The 23,507-nt window shown below is 43.5% G+C and overlaps 1 protein-coding gene across 5 annotated transcripts in view; it reads left to right on the forward strand.

Annotated features, from left to right (window-relative positions):
• The window catches only part of LOC5517638 (probable E3 ubiquitin-protein ligase HERC1), an 88,631-nt gene that overhangs the window by 28,924 nt on the left and 36,200 nt on the right, over window positions 1-23,507 (forward strand). For all 5 annotated transcript variants that reach the window (XM_048727499.1, XM_048727500.1, XM_048727498.1 and 2 more), the window contains exons 25-37: window positions 25-70; window positions 484-758; window positions 2,072-2,266; window positions 2,728-2,857; window positions 3,894-4,137; window positions 4,831-5,275; window positions 8,285-8,539; window positions 9,801-10,040; window positions 11,839-11,922; window positions 12,301-12,540; window positions 13,085-13,302; window positions 20,060-20,828; window positions 21,538-21,685. In XM_048727499.1, the coding sequence (XP_048583456.1) occupies window positions 25-70; window positions 484-758; window positions 2,072-2,266; window positions 2,728-2,857; window positions 3,894-4,137; window positions 4,831-5,275; window positions 8,285-8,539; window positions 9,801-10,040; window positions 11,839-11,922; window positions 12,301-12,540; window positions 13,085-13,302; window positions 20,060-20,828; window positions 21,538-21,685 (3,289 nt within the window). The remainder of the gene's footprint in view (window positions 1-24; window positions 71-483; window positions 759-2,071; window positions 2,267-2,727; window positions 2,858-3,893; window positions 4,138-4,830; window positions 5,276-8,284; window positions 8,540-9,800; window positions 10,041-11,838; window positions 11,923-12,300; window positions 12,541-13,084; window positions 13,303-20,059; window positions 20,829-21,537; window positions 21,686-23,507) is intronic.

The raw sequence follows: 23,507 nt of genomic DNA on the forward strand, positions 1-23,507 counted from the left end.
GGCGTTTTACCTGTTTTCTTGCAGGAAGACGAACACGGGGCGTTCAGGATGGTACAAAACCAGCAGGAAGGTAGGCAAACACATTATCTCTATCTCGTACTACTTAAAGAGTGTCGATTAGCCCCTCCTTTGTTATTGTTTACAACGGAAATTACAACGGTCTGTACGCGAAAAAAAACTTCAAAATAACAATCCACGATTAAAGTCTGGTAAGTTAAAGGACGAATTTTTTTATTATTAAAAGTATCTAAGTTACTCGCTAGAATAAGCGGGAGCATAAAATGACTGTTTGATTGGCCTTCTTTAAGCGGACTTTCACCTGCGAAAGAAAGGGAGACGCTGAAAAAAGCGTGAAAAAAGCCGATAGGGAATGGAAAACAAAGGAATAGTAGATAGCGTGATGCATACTCTGCTAGGTTGACAAAATGGCCGCTGACAGGACCACTTGAAATTATTATATATATTTTTTTTCGCTGGCCATAGTTGAGAAGAGGAGACTCGAGGCGGTTCGTGAGATTCTTCGACGCATCCGAGTTCGACACGAGCGGTCCACATCTGGCACCGCCAAGGGAACCCGTCTTCCAACCAAATCCCGCCCAGTGGTCAAGATCTTAGCGACCAGCGTAGTGGACTTCATACTCGAAGACACCAGCATCACACCGCCAGACATCCTGACGGGTAACAACGACGAAGTGCACGTGACTACAGATCCCGCTATTGTGGCGAATGCAATGGGATCACAGCAACAGAGAGCTGTGGTAAGAAAAAAGAAAACTTTGGACATAGCCATCTACGATTAAGTAATGCTTTGTGTAAGAACTACGCAACCTAACGGCAAGTGCCATGTCAAAAATGTCTTTGTTGACACTGGAATTTCGATTGGCCAAGAAACAAAAAGCATTTATAAGTTACACTCAAAGCCGGATTGTCACCAGTTTACTTCCGGTCGATTACGTAACAATCTCTGATTTTTAACGGAAACTGCGGGAAATATTTCAAAATTTTAAAAGCAGTGTGTCTTTTGGAAGTTTCTTCGAGGATTTGACTGATAATTTAGAGCGGATGGCCCGTTTTATAGCGCGGATTCTAATAGATTCTTTTGTCTTTTGACGGTTGAGGTTTCCGACGGACCTCCGGAAGTAAACTGGTGATAATGCGGCTTTAAACATGGTTTTGCCAAACGTTTTTTTATATTTGTATGTAAGGGTTGTTTATTTTGTGTAATATAGCTTATTAGACAAACTTGATGTGGGGAACCTTTGAACTAAAACTTCTATTGAGATGGCTACGACGCTGGGATCTTCGACCGAAAGATCATTAGTGCCAACTTAAGTAATATACTATAACTACGTCGGGATTAATACGAAAAACATATGACAAATCGTATTACCATAACTTTGGCACAGTACGGCCCCCAACACAATGAATGTGGACACTCGCCCGATCTTTTAGGTTAAAATCTAGGGAGAAAATGCGATGGGTTTTGTTCTTTTATATCAAAATTTAGAAAGGAGTGACCAAGTATTAATGCTACAGGCAGGCTATAAGACATTAAAAGGTAAAACTCACCTTCAAAAAGGTTTGATAATGTCTTGTTGAAGACTTCACGCGACTGAAGCAAGCGACGTGATAAACTTGTGACAAGCGAATACTCCCCTATAGGGGGGGGGGGGAGGATTTCTGATTGACCTCATTCCTTCACCTCCCACTCGGTTATACAAATCAATTCTAAATTATAAAATTCGAGAAAAAATATAAAAATACTATTTGTAGACAAATATTTCAATTTTCTTGCGTCTGATTTGTTCACAATCGCAAATAACGTAATTACTTGAAAAAATATATTTGTTCACAATCACAAATAACGTAATTACTTGAAAAAATATTGTTCTTAATTAATTTAATTGAAAGTATCTCAGTTACTTGCTTGAATTAGAAAATAGAAATGGATTCTTTGGTGGATTCAGTATTGTGTTGGAGCGTAGAATGGCGGCTTTGGCGGTTAATGTGAAGTTATTGGGAAAAGGATGCCTGGTTACGAGTTTACAAATAAACAATCTGTCATCTGTAGATGCGTTTAGAAGGACTGAACTACATCCTGTCACTTCTGCAACCGGAAGAAGGCACCGTTTCCCCTCCCACTGTCAATCTACGGTCCCTGCTCCTCTCTACACAACTCCAGCTTCTCTCGGGTGCCCTTGGCCTGGAAGGACTGGGCACAACTCCGCCGGAGATAACAGATCATGTTCATCTTCTTCATTATCAGGTGCGTTGATATGATTTGCGTTTCGTAGACTATAAAACCCCATGAACATGATTGATTTCCTGGTTGCCACGATGTATAGACAATACCCAGTTATCATAAGAGTTACACCGACAAATTTATGCATGACGTTGTCTGTAACAATTTCGGCCACTGGAGCGTATTAGAGAATAAGGTAAAACAATGGAAGGGAACAATACCATGCCTGCATTTGTCAGGGTACTGGACTAGTATGGTTGCCATGACGGATAAACAGTCCCCAGTTGTGTCTCTTCTAGGGAGTGTATGTATGTGGGGTTGATTCTGACCTCTGCTGTTCTAGGACGATATCAAGGCATTACAACACCATGCATGCATTTGTCAGAGTATTGGACTAGTATGGTTGCCATGACAGATAAACAGTCCCTAGTTGTGTCTCTTCTAGGGAGTGTATGTGGGGTTGATTCTAACCTCTGCTGTTCTAGGACGATATCAAGGCATCAAGCCCCAAAGTTCAGGAGTCCATCCAAGGAGCTGTCCACCGCTTGTACAAGTACCTTGTTTGTATGCTACAAGAGGTGAACAGTAGTGACGACTACCCAAGCCACAATAGAGGTGAGTGTCCATAACAACTATCACACAAGCTGATAATTACGGTAATGAACACCACCCAAGCCACAATAGTGGTGATGCTAGTGTTGGTGATGGTGATGATGCTAGTGTTGGTGATGGTGGTGATGCTAGTGTTGGTGATGGTGGTGATGCTAGTATTGGTGATGGTGGTGGTGATGCTAGTGTTGGTGATGGTGGTGATGCTAGTGTTGATGGCGGTGGTGATGCTAGTGTTGGTGGTGATGGTGGTGATGCTAGTGTTGGTGATGGTGGTGATGCTAGTGTTGGTGATGGTGGTGATGCTAGTGTTGGTGGTGATGGTGGTGATGCTAGTGTTGGTGATGGTGGTGATGCTAGTGTTGGTGGTGGTGGTGATGCTAGTGTTGGTGATGGTGGTGATGATGCTAGTGTTGGTGATGGTGGTGGTGATGCTAGTGTTGGTGATGGTGGTGGTGATGCTAGTGTTGGTGATGGTGGTGATGCTAGTGTTGGTGATGGTGGTGATGATGCTAGTGTTGGTGATGGTGGTGATGATGCTAGTGTTGGTGATGGTGGTGGTGATGCTAGTGTTGGTGATGGTGGTGGTGATGCTAGTGTTGGTGATGGTGATGATGCTAGTGTTGGTGATGGTGGTGATGATGCTAGTGTTGGTGATGGTGGTGGTGATGCTAGTGTTGGTGATGGTGGTGATGCTAGTGTTGGTGATGGTGGTGATGCTAGTATTGGTGGTGATGGTGGTGATGCTAGTGTTGGTGATGGTGGTGATGCTAGTGTTGGTGATGGTGGTGATGCTAGTGTTGATGGCGGTGGTGATGCTAGTATTGGTGGTGATGGTGATGGTAATTGTAATATTAATTATGATGTTGATGCTAGTTTTGTGGGGTAAGGGTAATGCTAATATCTGTGGTAGTGATGATGGTACTGTTGTTGTTGATGTTTGTAGTTGTGTTGACAACTGTGACTATGATTTGTACTGCTATGGTTATAGTGTTACAACGTAATCAGGATTTCAACAATCAACTGCCTTAACAATCACCAGGTGCTCAAGACAGACAGCAACTTCAGACAGTCTTTGCGCTCAGCAACAAGTCCCGGCCTGCAGACATTTCCCTCGCTGTCACCTGTAATCTCCCTGAGATACTGTACTCGATGTGCCATCGCGGATTAGTCGCGGCCCAACCCAGTCCCTACCAGAACACCAATGCCAGCGGCAAGTCCCAGTTGCCAATCATTGTGCAAGTGGCCAGCAGCAGATTACTCCAGATTATAGCCATCACTGTTGGGTAGGGATTTTCATGGTAGTGTGCAGTACAACACGGCCAGCACGGATAAACCCAATCCCCAATTTAGTCGAACTAAGTTCGATTTCTATCAGATTTGGACCTAATTAACAGAACCTAATTAACTCAAAACCTGACTAGCTCGTGATATTTACTAGGCGCACGTGTGCGATCAGGTTTAAATTTTAGTTGGACAGCTCAAATTTCGCATGGGTTTAATCTCTAGTGCACACGAGATTAGCCTTGTAACTGAATGGACACGGATTCAGAGATTAGCTTTGTTACTGATTGGACTCATGTCTATGCGTTTTGCTGCACATTAGAAAAATCTCAATCATTTCAAACGAAAAATACACGATGCATTATTAAGCATTTAAAGCCGCATTGTCACCAGTTTACTTCCGGAGGCCCGTCGGAAACCTCATATGTCATAAGACAAAAGAATCTATTAGTATCCGCGCTATAAAACGGGCCATCCGCTCTAAATTATCAGTCAAATCCTCGAAGAAATGTCCAAAGGACACACTGCTTTTAAAATTTTGAAGTATTTTCCGCAGTTTCCATTAAAAATCATCAGAGATTGTTACGTAATCGACCGGAAGTAAACTGCTGACAATGCGGCTTTAATCTTATACTTCCTTGCGACAATAGAAGTCTGAAAAAGCCTTGAACCTGTGCCCTTTATGATTGTTGCAGAAGTCACGCTGATAAGCTCCCTGACAATGTTGTCAACTGTATGGTCGGCCTCCACTCGAAGCAGCTAGAGACCCTGCTGCAAGCAGCCGGCAGACATTCTGCAGACAACACCCTGAGCCCTGCCTCCAGCGAGCGCACGGGAGAAACTCACTCACCGATAGACACAGAGAGTGTATTCAGCGCATGCGAGGAACGACGAGTGGCGGAGACAGCACTCTGTGACTTTCTGATCTTCCTGCGCCGTTTTGCGTCCACCGTGACAGTCCGATCCAAGATGGTGACAAAGCATTGGCTGGATGCCCTGCTCAGTATTATTGCGGTGCCCTCTAAGGATGAAAACGAGGCTGTGGTGTATAGTATGAGGACGAGGCTGCTGACGATTAACCTGCTCGAAGTGATACTTCCGGTTTGCCAGCAGCAGCAGCACGCTGACCTCATGTCTATGGTAAATCAATGAAATAACATTGAGTTTAACAGTGAGTCATGATTAAATGCACTTCAAGCCGCATTGTCACCAGTTTACTTTCGGGGGTCCGACGGAAACCTCAACCGTTAAAAAACAAAAGAATCTATTAGAATCCGAGATATTTAACAGGCCATCCGCTCTAAATTATCAATCACATCCTCAAAGAAACTTCCAAAAGACACACTGCTTTCTATATTTTGGAATATTTTTCGCGTTTTCCGTTAAACGTAATCGACCGGAAGTAAACTGGTGACAATGCGGCTTTCACGTGTAGCTGGCTTTACTCGTCAGTGTGTAGATATGGACTGCTCCATGCAGTTTACAAGGAGGATGAGTTAGTATGTAAGCCCTGTCACTTAAGATAACAGCGTTCCCAGCGGTTCTGTTACCAAGAACCCCAATACAGATTTATGATGTGCGGTGATAAACAGGACCTCCGGCTTAACGTCTTTATCCGAGAAGACAAGGGATTCACAGTCTCTAATGTAAAAAGCCATGGTTTCTACACCTCTTAAAAAGATCCTTAGTTGACCTGACCTGGGTATGAAGGCGGTACCACTGAGCTTTTGTACCACTCTCATAACCACCGGTCTTACAAAAGTTCGAAACGTGTCTATGGTACGTGATTTGTACGTTCTTTAAAAAATGCGAAACATCTCTATGAAACGTGACTTGTCCGGTCTTTCAAAAGTCCGCAAACATCTCTATGGTACGTGACTTGTCCGGTCTTTCAAAAGTCCGCAAACATCTCTATGGTACGTGAATTGTCCGGTCTTTTAAAAGTTCGCAAACATGTCTATGGTACGTGACTTGTCCGGTCTTTTAAAAGTTCGCAAACATCTCTATGGTACGTGACTTGTCCAGTCTTTCAAAATTCCGCAAAGATCTCTATGGTACGTGACTTGTCCGGTCTTTCAAAAATCTGCAAACATGTCTATGGTACGTGACTTTTCCGGCCTTTTAAAAGTTCGCAAACATCTCTATGGTACGTGACTTGTCCGGTCTTTCAAAAGTCCGCAAACATCTCTATGGTACGTGAATTGTCCGGTCTTTTAAAAGTTCGCAAACATGTCTATGGTACGTGACTTGTCCGGTCTTTTAAAAGTTCGCAAACATCTCTATGGTACGTGACTTGTCCAGTCTTTCAAAATTTCGCAAAGATCTCTATGGTACGTGACTTGTCCGGTCTTTCAAAAATCTGCAAACATGTCTATGGTACGTGACTTTTCCGGCCTTTCAAAAATCCGCAAACATGTCTATGTTACGTGACTTGTCCGGTCTTTTAAAAGTCCGCAAACATCTCTATGGTACGTGACTTGTCCGGTCTTTTAAAAGTTCGCAAACATCTCTATGGTACGTGACTTGTCCGGTCTTTTAAAAGTCCGCGAACATCTCTATGGTACGTGACTTGTCCGGTCTTTCAAAAATCTGCAAACATGTCTATGGTATGTGACTTGTCCGGTCTTTCAAAAGTCCGCAAACATCTCTATGGTACGTGAATTGTCCGGTCTTTTAAAAGTTCGCAAACATGTCTATGGTACGTGACTTTTCCGGTCTTTTAAAAGTTCGCAAACCTCTCTATGGTACGTGACTTGTCCGGTCTTTCAAAAGTCCGCAAACATCTCTATGGTACGTGACTTGTCCGGTCTTTCAAAAATCCGCAAACATGTCTATGGTACGTGACTTGTCCGGTCTTTCAAAAATCCGCAAACATGTCTATGGTACGTGACTTGTCCGGTCTTTCAAAAATCCGCAAACATGTCTATGGTACGTGACTTGTCAAGTCTTTCAAAAATCCGCAAACATGTCTATGGTACGTGACTTGTCCGGTCTTTTAAATGTCCGCAAACATCTCTATGGTACGTGACTTGTCCGGTCTTTTAAAAGTTCGCAAACATCTCTATGGTACGTGACTTGTCCGGTCTTTCAAAAGTCCGCAAACATCTCTATGGTACGTGACTTGTCCGGTCTTTCAAAAATCCGCAAACATGTCTATGGTACGTGACTTGTCCGGTCTTTCAAAAATCCGCAAACATGTCTATGGTACGTGACTTGTCCGGTCTTTCAAAAATCCGCAAACATGTCTATGGTACGTGACTTGTCCGGTCTTTCAAAAATCCGCAAACATCTCTATGGTACGTGACTTCTCCGGTCTTTCGGAAATCCGCAAACATCTCTATGGTACGTGACTTCTCCGGCCTTTCGGAAATCCGCAAACATCTCTATGGTACGTGACTTGTCCGGTCTTTCAAAAATCCGCAAACATCTCTATGGTACGTGACTTCTCCGGTCTTTCGGAAATCCGCAAACATGTCTATGGTACGTGACTTGTCCTGTCTTTTGGAAATCCGCAAACATCTCTATGGTACGTGACTTCTCCGGTCTTTCAAAAGTTCGCAAACATCTCTATGGTACGTGACTTGTCCGGTCTTTCGGAAATCCGCAAACATCTCTATGGTACGTGACTTGTCCGGTCTTTCAAAAATCCGCAAACATCTGTATGGTACGTGACTTCTCCGGTCTTTCGGAAATCCGCAAACATTTCTATGGTACGTGACTTGTCCGGTCTTTCGGAAATCCGCAAACATCTCTATGGTACGTAACTTCTCCGGTCTTTCAAAAGTTCGCAAACATCTCTATGGTACGTGACTTGTCCGGTCTTTCAAAAATCCGCAAACATGTCTATGGTACGTGACTTCTCCGGTCTTTTGGAAATCCGCAAACATCTCTATGGTACGTGACTTGTCCGGTCTTTCAAAAATCCGCAAACATGTCTATGGTACGTGACTTGTCCGGTGTTGCAAAAGAGCGCAAACATGTCTATGATACATTTTTTGGTGAGATCAAATGCTATTAAGGGAACCTTGGTAATTATATTTTTTTTCATTTTTCGCTTTCATTTTACCTTCCAAAGCTCCTCGAAATAACGCTAAAATGCCCTCTACCGTGCTAGTTTACCTTCAACGCCATTTTATACCTTTTGCCCAGGTGATGCACGTGCTGTTTGGCTTGATTGGGCAGTACATGTGGAACTCTGCGGCACTTCAACAGCCCGACAAAGAGGACGAGCAGCTTTCAACCAGCCAAGGCACAGAGCGCATCCCTCTAAAAGACGTCGTATTTGATGCAGACCACCTGGTGGGGTGTGGTGTTGAAGGAGGGAGCTCGCTAGTACACAGCAGCGCACGTAGGGGCTATGGACTCGCGGGTATTGGGATCAAGTCTGGATTGTACGAATGGAAGGTGAGTGTAGGTGCGCCCATTAGTAGGGTGTGGTGTCTAAAGGGGGATGCTAGTACACAGCAGCGCACGTAGGGGCAATGGACTCGCGGGTATCGGGATCGAGTCTGGATTGTACGAGTGGGAGGTGAGTGTAGATGTGCCCATTAGTAGGATGTGGTGTCTAAGGGGAGAGAGCATGCTAGTCCACAGCAGCGCACGTAGGGGCTATGGACTCGCGGGTATTGGGATCAAGTCTGGATTGTACGAGTGGAAGGTGAGTGTAGATGCGCCCATTAGTAGGATGTGGTGTGTAAGGGGAGAGAGCATGCTAGTCCACAGCAGCGCACGTAGGGGCTATGGACTCGCGGGTATTGGGATCAAGTCTGGATTGTACGAGTGGAAGGTGAGTGTAGATGCGCCCATTAGTAGGGTGTGGTGTCTAAAGGGGGATGCTAGTACACAGCAGCTCACGTAGGGGCAATGGACTCGCGGGTATCGGGATCAAGTCTGGATTGTAAGAGTGGAAGGTGAGTGTCGATGCGCCCATTAGTAGGGTGTGGTGTCTAAGGGGGGAGGGCATGCTAGTACACAGCAGCGCACATAGGGGCTATGGACTTGCGGGTATCGGGATCGAGTCTGGATTGTACGAGTGGAAGGTGAGTGTCGATGCGCCTATTACTAGGGTGTGGTGTCTAAGGGGGGAGGGCATGCTAGTCCACAGCAGCGCACGTAGGGGCTATGGACTCGAGGGTATCGGGATCAAGTCTGGATTGTACGAGTGGAAGGTGAGTGTAGATGCGCCCATTAGTAGGATGTGGTGTCTAAGGGGGGAGGGCATTCTAGTCCACAGCAGCTCACGTAGGGGCAATGGACTCGCGGGTATCGGGATCGAGTCTGGATTGTAAGAGTGGAAGGTGAGTGTCGATGCGCCCATTAGTAGGATGTGGTGTCTAAGGGAAGAGAGCATGCTAGTCCACAGCAGCGCACGAAGGGGCTATGGACTCGCGGGTATCGGGATCAAGTCTGGATTGTAAGAGTGGAAGGTGAGTGTCGATGCGCCCATTAGTAGGATGTGGTGTCTAAGGGGGGAGGGCATGCTAGTCCACAGCATCGCACGTAGGGGCTATGGATTCGCGGGTATCGGGATCGAGTCTGGATTGTACGAGTGGGAGGTGAGTGTGGCTGAACCCTTTTGCAAGGTGTGGCGCAGGGGAGTGACGAGTGTTGTTGAATATCTTTGATGCAAACACACTTCTTATTTCGACGGTAACCTTTCCTGCAGTTCCACATCGCCAAGGAGAACCGCGGCAATGAGGGTACTTGTGTGGGCGTGGCACGTTACCCCATCACTGATGACAGTCACCGCTCTTCGCCGGATATGTGGCTGTACCGTGCCTATAGCGGCAACCTGTACCACAATGGGGAGCAGAACCTGACGCTGTCCGGCTACACACAGGGGGATTTTCTCACATGCGTGCTGGACATGGAGGCACGGACACTTGCATTCGGAAAAAACGGCGAGGTGAGTGGATTCCATTTAGACTTGATGATGCTACCTAACAACACTTACAGGGGGTGGGGTGGGGCAGCGCTCTGGTGTACGTGTTGGACACCTGTGGCTGGGCTCTCACCTGTGCATGGGCATGGAGGCCAGACTATCGGCTTATATGACTACTGTCAGGAATATAGCAATATCGCAAGTCATGGCAGCACAATCCATAGTTGGCAATGGCATTACATGGTAGCCAATCACAGTCCATGGTAATTGAATATTATGACAATCCATGGTGGTTGCTTGAATGAGCCGATGATAGTGGATACTTTAGATAACACATTTGGAATAACTTATTTCGAGTTTCAAAATAATATTGTGGACCTATTGAGACTGTGGGTAAACTGTTTGCAATCTGTTTTCTACAATAACGGTAAAACGTTCACTGTCACCTTTTTTCCGTTTTTTGAACCATGTGATACATGATTGTGCAACACCTCTTTTATTCCATTTTCGACCTTTCTTATTCTATATGAAGTTCCTCTTAGTACTAACTTAGTACTTCCAAAGGCTCGGACTACATTAGCAAAAAACAGCTTTAAGTTTGTAGCAGCTAAAAGGTGGAATGCATTGCCACTAGAAATCAAAGAAGCCAAGTCAATCACCGCCTTCTCCGCAAAACTAAGAGAATACATCACAACTCTGTAAATAAGTTTATAAATCAGCAAAGGATTGTTATTGTAAATAGTTTCGTCAAAGATTTTGCTGTAAACAGATTTGTAAATAGCTTTTATTAATTTTGTTTCTGTTGAGGGCCATGCGTACATTATCATTGTGATATTAAGTGAATCCCTCATTAAAAAAGGCATCTCTCTCTATCTCTCTCTCTCTCTCTCCCTCTGTTGCTTTGCTTTGCACCCAGTCCTGAATTCTGTCGCGCTCCTGCCGTGCCGAGTCCATTTGCTTCGATTGGGCACGTTTAGAGTTCGGTGTCTGAATCAATCAAGTTTGGTACGGCAGAATAAGATTAAGCACGACGCTGTGTGCCAGTTGAGACATCGAACTTTTGATGTGCAGAATCAGATACCATTTTTAATTTATCTTACGCAAGCGTTAAGCGCAAACGGAAGCGCAACACAAGTGAGAATCGGTCAAACACAAGCGCAAGCTCAAGAAAATCAAGCAGTTGCGTTCTCTTGCGCTTATGTTCTAGTGAGAATCGGAAAACTATGTGCGTTCCGTTTGCGCTTACGTCCGAGTGAGAACCAACCTTAACTTATTTACTTATTGCACTCTATTGAGCACCCTATTGGGCATGACGACATAACGGAAAAACGTTACATGACGCTTTAAATAAGCCCATTTCACATCTTCACAAGGCGGAAAATTTCTCTAAATACTTAGTGAGTAATAGATACAAAATATCTGAGACTTTTTTCAATTGATGGAACTTTTTGTAGTGTTATTAAAATTTGAGCTTTTCGTCCCTGAGCCCATACATACCACAAGTAAAATTTTAAGATAAAGATATCTAAAAAGCCAATTCTCGGTGTGTGCATTTCGGTCTCACGTTATTTGTGTTTTGAAATCAGTCCGGAATACAAAAAAACCGATGGCCATTGTAAGAAATTGTGTCTTCTTTCTCTATCTAGAACTGCTTATTTTCTAGGTTTTTCCATCATATGTCGAGCGTGACTCATTTAGTGCAATGTCTGAACCAACATGGAATCCAATGTATTTTATTGTCAATACAATTGACATATAGATTCGTCACGGCAGAAGCACGACATATGAAAGTGCTGAATTTGTTTTTTTGTTTGTTTCGCAGGAGCCGCGAGTTGCATTTGAAGGTATCGATGCCACTGAGGTGTATCCATGCGTCATGTTCTACAGTAATACGCCAGGAGAAAAGGTAAATCTACAAACATTGTTTTCTTGTAAGACCGTCATGGATTTGATTTTTGCATTATTATTGGCAACATGTAACAGTATTAAAACCATTAAGGTAATATTATACATTTTTCTAATTAACTGCATCATTTGTCTGGGCCCTCTTGCCCCATTGGGTCCAGGTGACTATGGGAGAGTCCCCTATTCATCACTTGGCCCCCCTCTTTGAGATAAATTAACAGATAAGTCCCTTTGCGCCCCTTGGCATCTTGTACTACTGATGTTGGTGGAGAACTCCTTGTTTTGATGTCATTGCACTGATAATGTATTGGATCCCACATGGACCTTTTGATACTCCTGTAAATCTTAATATGATGATCTGACTTTGTTTCTTATTCAGGTTACCATTAAAGACATGTGCATGAAGAGTGCCCCTAGGGACCTTTTTCCTGGTAGTCCCCTTTGCGCCCCACTACCTGCTGTCCTGTCCGAGGCCCTAGTGTCCCTGGTTAGGGCCCTCCACAGGAGACCCAACTGGGAGACTGACATCAACCTGTGCATACTGGAGGGTCTGCAATCAATTAAGTATAGCGTGGAGACTGGGCGCGAAGGTATCGAGGAAGAGAGGGATGATGTAAGGGTGAGTCACGGAAACCTAAATAGCATGGACATCTTCAAATCTATGCTAACCTTTATAACGTGGGGAAACCTCAGTATTGTGGACATCTCCATAGCAAGATTAGTTCTTATAACATGGTGAAACCTTGATACAATGGACACTCTCAAAACCCAAAGATTCTTCATTAAACAGCAAACATAGTTACAAGATTCCCGCACCAGTCTAACTAGCCCTGTACTGCATTACTCCATAGTTATCAGACTCCCGTACCAGTCTAACTATCCCTGTACTGCATTACTCCATAGTTATCAGACTCCCATACATGTCTAACTATCCCTGTACTGCATTTCTCCATAGTTATCAGACTCCCATACCAGTCTAACTATCCCTGTACTGTATTTCTCCATAGTTATCAGACTCCCATACCAGTCTAACTATCCCTGTACTGCATTTCTCCATAGTTATCAGACTCCCATACCAGTCTAACTAGCCCTGTACTGCATTACTCCATAGTTATCAGACTCCCATACCAGTCTAACTAGCCCCGTCCTGCATTACTCCATAGTTATCAGACTCCCGTACCAGTCTAACTGACAGGGACACCAACTTGTGCTACACGGTGTGGCCTGCGCTTGCTGTCATGGGCGGAGTAGACTCTGGACTTCGAGTTGGAGGACGCTGTACCGCCAAGCACTCCTCCAAGGAGGGTACTATTCTGGGTGTGGCCAACGAGGGTAGTAAGATGGTGAAGGTGCAGTGGGACGACTGTGAGGCGCCCGTCAGGTGCGTACACAGATGAAAATGATGTGAATGTTGATTTGAATGACGATGATTATGATGACTATGATGACGATGACAACGAGGGTAGTAAGATGGTGAAGGTGCAGTGGGAAGACTGTGAGGCGCCCGTCAGGTGCGTACACAGATGAAAATGATGTGAATGTTGATGTGAATGACGATGATTATGATGACTATTATGACGATGATTATGATGACAACGAGGGTAGTAAAATGGTGAAGGTGCACTGGGACGACTGTGAGGCGCCCGTCAGGTGCGTACACAGATGAAAATTATGTGAATGTTAATGTGAATGACGATGATTATGATGATTATGATGACAATGATTATGATGACGATGATTATGATGACATTAATGATTATGATGTCAATGATGATTATGATAATATGAAAGATATGATGAATGACTATGATGATAAATGATTATGATGAGGAAAATGGGAATGATCGTGGTAAGAATCGTTATTATGATTATTCGAATGACGGTAATTGTAACACTTGTCTCGTGACTTCAAAAACAGTTTTGGGTTCCCCAAAACTATGACTTTACTCGTGAGCTTGTCTCTTCTTCAAATTACACGCGGATTTTCTAGTTAAACATTAAACAACAATAGTTATTACTCGAGGGCCTGACACTCTCCCCCTCTTTCGATAATGTTGTCTCGTACATTATATATTTTTTTAATGTGATGTCATTTTTTTTTTCGAGCAATTTACAATCATTCTTCTTTACCGTAGACAGGTTGTGATAATAATGCCCATTTGTACCTGATCGTTTTCTATTCACAGTCCTTTTGGTTTTTTTTTTTGTAAAAGTAAATATCGTATATTGAGTTCATAAAGTTCATAATGATAGTATTCTCAGTACTGGATTGGCGCTTGGTACAAATAGTATGGTATCGGTACCGCCATAGGTCGTGAATACTGGTTGGATCGGCGCTTGGTACAAATAGTATGGTATCGGTACCGCCAAAGGTCGTGAATACTGGTTGGATTGGCGCTTGGTACAAATAGTATGGTATCGGTACCGCCAAAGGTTGTGAATACTAGTTGGATCAGCGCTTGGTACAAATAGTATGGCATCGGTACCGCCAAAGGTCGTGAAAACTGGTTGGATCGGCGCTTGGTACAAATAGTGTGGCATCGGTACCGCCAAAGGTCGTGAATACTGGTTGGATCGGCGCTTGGTACAAATAGTATGGCATCGGTACCGCAAAAGGTCGTGAATACTGGTAGAACTGCCAAGGTGGTCGATACACGTACTGCGGTTGGTGTAGTGGTGAAGGGTTCCAGCAAGGATCAAATAGCCGCTGCTGAACTGCGCTTTGACGGTATACCGGTATATACTCTTGGAGTTGTGAATCCGTACTGGATCGGTGGCCGCACTTTCCTCGCTGAACGCTGCGGCACTGTCTCGGTATGAGCATCATCTGGGTCTGCCGGTGTCCCCTGGTCATCTCGGTGCTCTTCTTCTGAATGCTGAGCTTCAGGGGTATTACCCTCTGCTGTCGAATGGTGACTTTGCTCTAACATCATTTGGCTGTGTCGTTCTGCTGGATGGTCTTCCAGTAGACTACTTTTTCTCTTGCCAGGTTTATCCTCTTGACCTTCCCAGGCGTAGAACTCATCTTCTCTGCTGGAGTCTTGCCGAATCTGTCGTGTGGGAGGTTGTCGCTGCTTGGTTCTTTTGGTCTTCTTCAAAGAAGGAGCACCTTCTACCGGCAGGTAGTCACATGGCAGTAACAAATTTCAGTGGAGCGTTCTTTCTCTGCCATCTCCGTCTTCGGCCTTCATGTCGTACACTGGCAAATCCTTGTGTTGCTTTAGTACTACATGGATGTTCTCTTCCCAGTAATTCCTCAGCTTACCGGGCCCGCCTCTCTTTGATAAATTGCGTACTAGGACTCTGGCGCCAGGCTCAAGCTCTATTCCACGTACCTTCTGATTGTATCGGCGACGGTTTTGTTCGTTGGAACTGTCCGCTCGCTGTCCTGCTATTTCATGGGCCAAGGACATAGCCTTTCTCCACTGTTGGACGTAGTGATGTTGATTTGTTCCCGCGTCTCGGCTTTTTACCTTGGCGTTCCCGAATATTATATCAATAGGTATACGCGGTGTCCGCTTAAACAGAAGGAAGTATGGTGCATATCCGGTAGAGTCGTGCCTTGTGCAATTGTATGCAAATATTATCTTGTTGAGATGATCGTTCCATCGGGACTTAAACTTCTCAGGGAGCGTCCTTAGCATCGCGAGCAGTGTCCTGTTAAACCGCTTCACTTGTCCATTCCCTTGAGGGTGGTAAGGAGTTGTCCGTGAGTGGCGGACTCCGCAGAGCTTCTCAAGTTCCTTCAAGAGCTCATTCTCAAGTTCCTTTCCGTGGTCGTGATGAAATGACGATGGGAACCCGAAGCAGAGGACAAAATCATTGTATAGATGCTTGGCGACGGTCTTAGATACTTTATTTGTTGTTGCGTAAGCTTGGGCGTAGCGGGTGAAGTGGTCTACTATTACCAGGACGTATTCATAGCCTCCGGTGCTTGCCTCGAGATGAAGGAAGTCAATGAATATTCTTTCAAATGGTGGACTTGCAGGCATATTTTTCATAGGTGCACGTGTCTTAAGAGTCGGCATCCGGCTTTTCAGGCAAGAAGACACTTTGGTGACGTAATGTTCGATATTGCGCTGCATGTACGGCAATAAGAAACGCTCCCTAGCTAGGGCGACAACGCGATCGGCGCCTAAGTGGCCCATTTCTTCATGTAGCTCTTTCAGAACAAGACGCTGGTATATCTGAGGGAGAAGTAACTGCTTGTTTTCGCCACTTACTCTTCTAAGGTGCTGGTCTTCTCCCAATTCCAGCTTCTTCCATTCGTTCAGCAATAGCTGCACTTCTCGTGATTCTTTCTTCTTCTCTTCTAGGCTCGGACGCTCCCTGCGTTTCCAAAATTCTAGCACCCTTCAGATCACTCTATCTTTGCACTGCGCTTCTTGTAGCTCGGCCGTGGTCAGTGGTTGTGGATGCTGGGTTTTCTCCAAATCGTTACTCTCTCTGACCAGTTGTACATCGACAGTTAATGAATTGATCAGAACCACATCTCCACGGTGTTGGGCTAGGGCAGCAACTAGCAATCGCTAACTGGCGATAGGTTCTTTCGTGGCCGTCTCGGTGCAATTTTCCATGAACAGTCGGATGTCTTTAAGGCGCGACAAGCTATCTGCATCGATGTTATTTTTCCCTGGACGGTATTTGATGGCGAAGTTGTAATCTGTTAACTCGGCTACCCAACGGTGCCCAGCGATGATAAATGATAATGATAAATGATTATGATGAGGATAATCGGAATGATCCCGATATGAATCGGATTATGATGATGTTAATGACGATGGTTATGATTACGGTTGTGATGATGATAAAAGGAAGAAAATGAGAGCGACCTTGGTACTGGTGATGATGGCGATATTTTTATGATGATGATAAGAAAAGTGTTGATGGTGATCTGTTTAAGGTTGGTGTAGCAGTTGTGATTGTGTTGGTAATGGCACTGTGGGTAGCGATGGTGGTGATGACGACGACGACGACGGCGGGGGTGGTGGTGGTGGTGGTGGTGATGATGATATAAAGTGAGGATAATAGGTAAAGTTGGCCGGGGTGGTTGTGACTGTGGTAGCAATCTTGTTGGCGTTGGTTAGGATGAAGTTGTTACGAAAAATAATTGTGTTGGAAATTGACATTTGCGTGCAGTCCACTTAGAAGTAAATGATTGTTAATATAATATATAGATTTAGGCACTGCCTAAAAGCGGAGCCAGCATTGAACACCTTCTGTGTTGACTGATTGAGGTATTTTTGGGGGATCTAGGATCCTGCTCTTTACTGAGATTTATTTATTGTACCAACCAAATGGATCCAGGCCTTATTCAATAACTTAAATTATGCAGTACATCAAAGTTAACAAACACAATTCCTGGTGTAAATATTGCTGTCAAAGTTGTCAAGAGTCTAGTAATGATAAATTCTTATGTCCCATCATAGAAGTTTATAAATATATTTTTTTTAATCAAAACAATACTCCGACAAGCTTTGCCCTTGTGCAGAATAGGTCATGGATGTAACAGCATTCCACAGATTTGAAATAATATATTTAAACTGTTTAGATGCCATACTGTAATTTTTATGTATTGATTTAGTGGCGATTCTCTCCTTCATTGGACCGAATATTCAGAAAAATGTCTGGAAATTAAAATCCAAAAATATATCTCCTTTCATGCATTACATATTGGTGCACCCACCATTTACCATATAGTGGCCTTGTTGTTGGTGGCCTACTCCAAAATGAATGCAAGAAAAAAACAAATTGATTTTGGAAGCAAATCCTAAAAAAACATCTAAGGCATCACTGACAGTGCTAAAATGCTAACTTCTAATTTCAAACCAAACCCTTTCATTGATCTATGTTTGGGGTAGAGAGGAAGGAAAGAATATCAATTGACTAAAAAATAGTTGACGAGGGAGGAGATATAAAGGGAATTGACTCAACTTGAAAGGTTTGTTGAAAAAAATACAACAGTAATGAAAATAATTTGATTGAGCATTTCTTGACATTTCCCCTTTCCCATTATCTTAACCCTTTCATCACCACAGACCTCTAAAGAGGCCATGTCTATGCTATCCAAGCTATGTGAACAGAATTCTATTATTGAAAAAGAACAAGGTTGTTGCTAGTGTTATAAAGTTTAAGTATCTTGCCCTAAAAACCCTTCCCTTATTAAAAGTTTCATTAATGTACATTTGTAAAGCTACATTCTGACAAGCTTTGTCCTTGCGAAGAACAAGTAATGGATGAAACAGGATTTCAAAGATAGAATATAGTGTCAGACACAATTTTAGATAAGATGCAATACTGAAGTTTTAATGTACCATTTTAAGTGGTGATTTTCCATCCCCATGGGAATTAATATCTATTAATATACATCCAGTAATGCATTAATTGGTGTTTTGAGAAACCCTGGATCTAACTATTCCAATAAAAAGAAAATATAAGTGAAAGTAATAAATTAAAATTTCTAATTTAAAAATCAAATCTGTTCATTAATTTATTTTTGGTGTAGAGGGGAAATAGCAAAGAGCATCAATTGCATAAAAATAGTCAGAATAGCAGAAAAAGGAAGAAATATTACTCTTCCTTAAATGTTTGAAAAGAAAATATAATAACAATAATGTGATAATTATATTCAGTACTTTTCTAAAATATCCCCTTTCCCATTATCTTTAGGTTGATAGAAAACTGTTCTCTTTACAGATTTATTATTTAAAAAGCAAAAGTTTGTTTTTAGTTTTATATTATATAAGTATCTTGTTCTAAAAAAAAACCTATGAGTGTGTACTGCTGAATCACATAGTAATGAAGTAGTCATTTGCGCCCCCTCCCTTATGGTCCCGCAAAAGGCAGGGGTTAATGTGGGGTTTTAGACCACTTTTTAACCAGAATATGTCAAGAGGGGTGGTGGTATTGACTGTTTTTGACTCTTAACTTGGAAACAGGCTTTTATTAAAGTTTAATCCCCCAACCTTCCCTGGGACCATGGGTGTGGGGGTATCAAATGACTAGTGAATAAGAGCATCCTACTGTTCTTTTCAAGACATGATTTTTAATTCTCATGTCTTCCAGTCTTTAGCATTCATTTTGGCCCTCAGGTAGTTCCTGGTTCATAAAAGAGTGAAAACAATTATTTATTATTTCTTTCAAAACATTCTTTTTATCAAGCCATTTATAATCTAACTAATTTTCCACAACTATTTGAAAAAAAAATAAACACATGAGATGCAAGATGCAGACAATAACAACAATACATATTGAAAATAGGTTTTTTTTTATCCTCGGTAAGGAAAATTTCTCTTGTAAGTTGAAAAAGCTGCTGTATCTTCTAAGGATATGTATCTTCTTAGGACTAAGAGCACAGGATATAAAGACAAGAACGGTCTTCTTTAGCAGTATTTGACAAATGCAATACGATATTGGTTAGCCTTTATGAAATATCTCAACACAATCAATTTGCCCTGAAGAAGTCTTATTAAAGACGAATTCCAGTTTTTGTTGTATTGTATTTTATTCAACACAATCAAGAATATAGATAAAACGAAGAATGTCAAAACAAAACCTGTTATGCTCAAATAATTTGATTACTAAGTTAAGTACTTGCATTCTCAAAGCATACAAAAAGGACAACAAAAAGCCTAATAACTGTCATATCCTCAATAGACAATACAAATCGTCGTCCGAAGCTCACCTTGCATTGTTTCTTTTAATCGCTTTCTTGTGTTTCTGTTCGCTTTTTAATGTGAACTGTTACTTGCTTAAATTTACTAGCTAAAACCAGATAAATCTTGGCGTGAATGAATGTTAGTGGATCTCCTCTAGTTGACTTTATCTTTAAGTCATTAAGTCACAAAATTTGAGGCAAAATAAATAATCATCGCATAATCGACAAGAACTTTTTCCCTTGCTCCGTGCTTGTATTTAGTCGCCATTTCGGGGCCGGGTGGGGCCTGGGAGTCGCGCGGCTGACTGGCTGGCTGGCTGACTGGCTGGCTGGCTGGCGAGTGACACCACAGGGTACCCGCGCGATGACCACAAAAACCAAGTCGCATACCTATACCATATTTCTATGCCTATGGGGCTACGCGCGCGGCCTGCGGCCGCGCTTAGCTCCGCAATAATAATATCTTCTTTTTATCTTGTAGCGATGTGCTTGTTGCAAATCTGGAGCACGTTGAGCCACCCAGATTCGACGTCATGCGTATCAAGAAGATCTCCCCAGAGGTTTTTACCGATTTGCTGGCCTTGACTGGTTTACTAGAAGACAATGATGGACCCCTCCCCCAACCTGACCCGCCAGCCTCCTTTAGCAACCTAAAAAGCGTTTCCAGGAGCTCACTGGACGAGAGGAAGTCCAGGAAACTTCTGGACACCACCCATGATGACAAGTCCATTAACTACCGAGAAGATTCCATGGTTACGTTCTTTGACGACCAGATCAGTTGTGAAGCCAAGGAGCGCTCAGTTTCCTTCAGTGGAGCACTGTTCAAAAAGAGTCGCAGTTTTCCAGAGATCTCCCGGACGCTATCCAGATCTCACCTCGGTTCCAAGACGTCTCTTGCGTCACTCGGTTCTGAGAAAAGCACTGCGTCATCGTGCTGGGGGTCGCTGCACGACCTGACTGAATCGATCATCAGGGTCAGCGCCCTTAAAGCGTTGGTGGTGCTTCTCAATTCCAGCCAGTTCCTGGAATCTCTGTTATCGTTTGGTACTGGTTCCTGGACCGACGCAGAGAGCGACACGAGCATGAAGTGGCAGCTTGGTGATGCTACTATTGATGACAGCGAGATCAGTACTCGCCGCTCCAAGACTTACGGTACCAGGGTTATACCTGATCAGGAAACCAGGAAGAATATTAGGTCTGAGGACGAAGGGTTCGCTGCTGACCAGGATACAGTAGGAGTGCTTCAGCAGGTGGGTACATTTAAAGGGGAAGTGTCATTGGGGATGAGCATGCGTTTACTCAACGAATGGGTTTTTTTAGTTATTAGTCATTAAAGCCGCATTGTCACCTGTTTACTTCAGGTCGATTACGTAACAATATCCGATGATTTTTAACGGAAAACGCGAAAAATATTTCAAAATATTGAAAGCAGTGTGTCTATTGGAAGTTTCTTTTAGGATGTGACTGATAATTTAGAGCGAATGGCCTGTTAAATATCTCGGATTTTAATAGATTCTTTTGTTTTTTAGCGGTTGAGGTTTCCGTCGGACCTCCGAAAGTAAACTGGTGACAATGCGGCTTTAATGTAACTCATATGTTGTTTGATTGCGCTAATGTCCATCAAACATCATATCTTCCATTTTGGATCGCCAAAAGCGCGTTGTGGTGCAGGCAGTTGCGAAAAACATATGCAGCAAAGAACAACAAAGCGACCAATTATTTTAAGGCTGATTTAGACAGCACGATTTAGTCGTATGCGACCTGCCTACAACATGTCTTAGCACACTACGACTTTCGTAGTGCTGCATCGTACGTTGATAGAGGTATAGAGGTGTAGAGGTGTCAACCTGTACAATCACGACTTGTGACCATTGGTCAGCGTCCTCATCAGTATGTTCTCGATTCCTACATGTTTGTGCAGTCCGTAGAGTTTAGCGATCTTATCTATTTTTTACACAGGTGATGATGTGCATGGTGAAGTGCTCTACTCGCCCCTCACCTGTCAGGCAGGTCGTGCGCTTGGGCGAGCTGGAGAGAGCGCAAACAGTGCTTCTGCACCGCGCCTCCTCGCGTCACTCACGCGAAGAACACGTGCACAACAAGGAAGGTTAGTTTTACTAGATCATTCGACGTTCACGAGAGGAACACGTGCGCAATAAAAAAGGAAGGTTAACTAGATCCCTCTTTGCTCTCGAGACGATCACGTGCACAACAAGGAAGGTTAGTTTTACTAGATCATTCGACGTTTACGAGAGGAACACGTGCGCAATAACGAAGGAAGGTTAACTAGATCCCTCTTTGCTCTCGAGACGATCACGTGCACAAGAAAGGTTAGTGTTACTATATCATTCCTCGTTCACGAGAGGAACACGTGCGCAATAAAAAAGGAAGGTTAACTAGATCCCTCTTTGCTCTCGAGACGATCACGTGCACAAGAAAGGTTAGTGTTACTATATCATTCCTCGTTCACGAGAGGAACACGTGCGCAATAAAAAAGGAAGGTTAACTAGATCCCTCTTTGCCCTCGAGACGATCACGTGCACAACAAGAAAGGCTAGTGTTACTATATCATTCCTCGTTCACGAGAGGAACACGTGCGCAATAAAAAAGGAAGGTTAACTAGATCCCTCTTTGCCCTCGAGACGATCACGTGCACAAGAAAGGCTAGTGTTACTATATCATTCCTCGTTTACGAGAGGAACACGTGCGCAATAACGAAGGAAGGGTTGCTAGATCACTCTTTGCTCATGAGACGATCACGTGCACAACAAGAAAGGTTAGTGTTACTAGATCATTCGACGTTTACGAGAGGAGCACGTGCGCAATAAAAAAGGAAGGTTAACTAGATCCCTCTTTGCTCTCGAGACGATCACGTGCACAACAAGAAAGGTTAGTTTTACTAGATCATTCGACGTTTACGAGAGGAACACGTGCGCAATAAAAAAGGAAGGTTAACTAGATCCCTCTTTGCCCTCGAGACGATCACGTGCACAACAAGAAAGGCTAGTGTTACTATATCATTCCTCGTTCACGAGAGGAACACGTGCGCAATAAAAAAGGAAGGTTAACTAGATCCCTCTTTGCCCTCGAGACGATCACGTGCACAAGAAAGGCTAGTGTTACTATATCATTCCTCGTTCACGAGAGGAACACGTGCGCAATAAAAAAGGAAGGTTAACTAGATCACTCTTTGCTCTCGAGACGATCACGTGCACAACAAGAAAGGTTAGTTTTACTAGATCATTCGACGTTTACGAGAGGAACACGTGCGCAATAAAAAAGGAAGGTTAACTAGATCCCTCTTTGCCCTCGAGACGATCACGTGCACAACAAGAAAGGTTAGTGTTACTATATCATTCCTCGTTTACGAGAGGAACACGTGCGCAATAACGAAGGAAGGTTAACTAGATCCCTCTTTGCTCTCGAGACGATCACGTGCACAACAAGAAAGGCTAGTGTTACTATATCATTCCTCGTTTTCGAGAGGAACACGTGCGCAATAACGAAGGAAGGGTTGCTAGATCACTCTTTGCTCATGAGACGATCACGTGCACAACAAGAAAGGTTAGTGTTACTAGATCATTCGACGTTTACGAGAGGAACACGTGCGCAATAAAAAAGGAAGGTTAACTAGATCCCTCTTTGCTCTCGAGACGATCACGTGCACAACAAGAAAGGTTAGTTTTACTAGATCATTCGACGTTTACGAGAGGAACACGTGCGCAATAAAAAAGGAAGGTTAACTAGATCCCTCTTTGCCCTCGAGACGATCACGTGCACAACAAGAAAGGCTAGTGTTACTATATCATTCCTCGTTCACGAGAGGAACACGTGCGCAATAAAAAAGGAAGGTTAACTAGATCCCTCTTTGCCCTCGAGACGATCACGTGCACAAGAAAGGCTAGTGTTACTATATCATTCCTCGTTCA

This window comes from Nematostella vectensis, chromosome 5 (genome assembly GCF_932526225.1).
Source record: "Nematostella vectensis chromosome 5, jaNemVect1.1, whole genome shotgun sequence".
NCBI lineage: Eukaryota > Metazoa > Cnidaria > Anthozoa > Actiniaria > Edwardsiidae > Nematostella > Nematostella vectensis.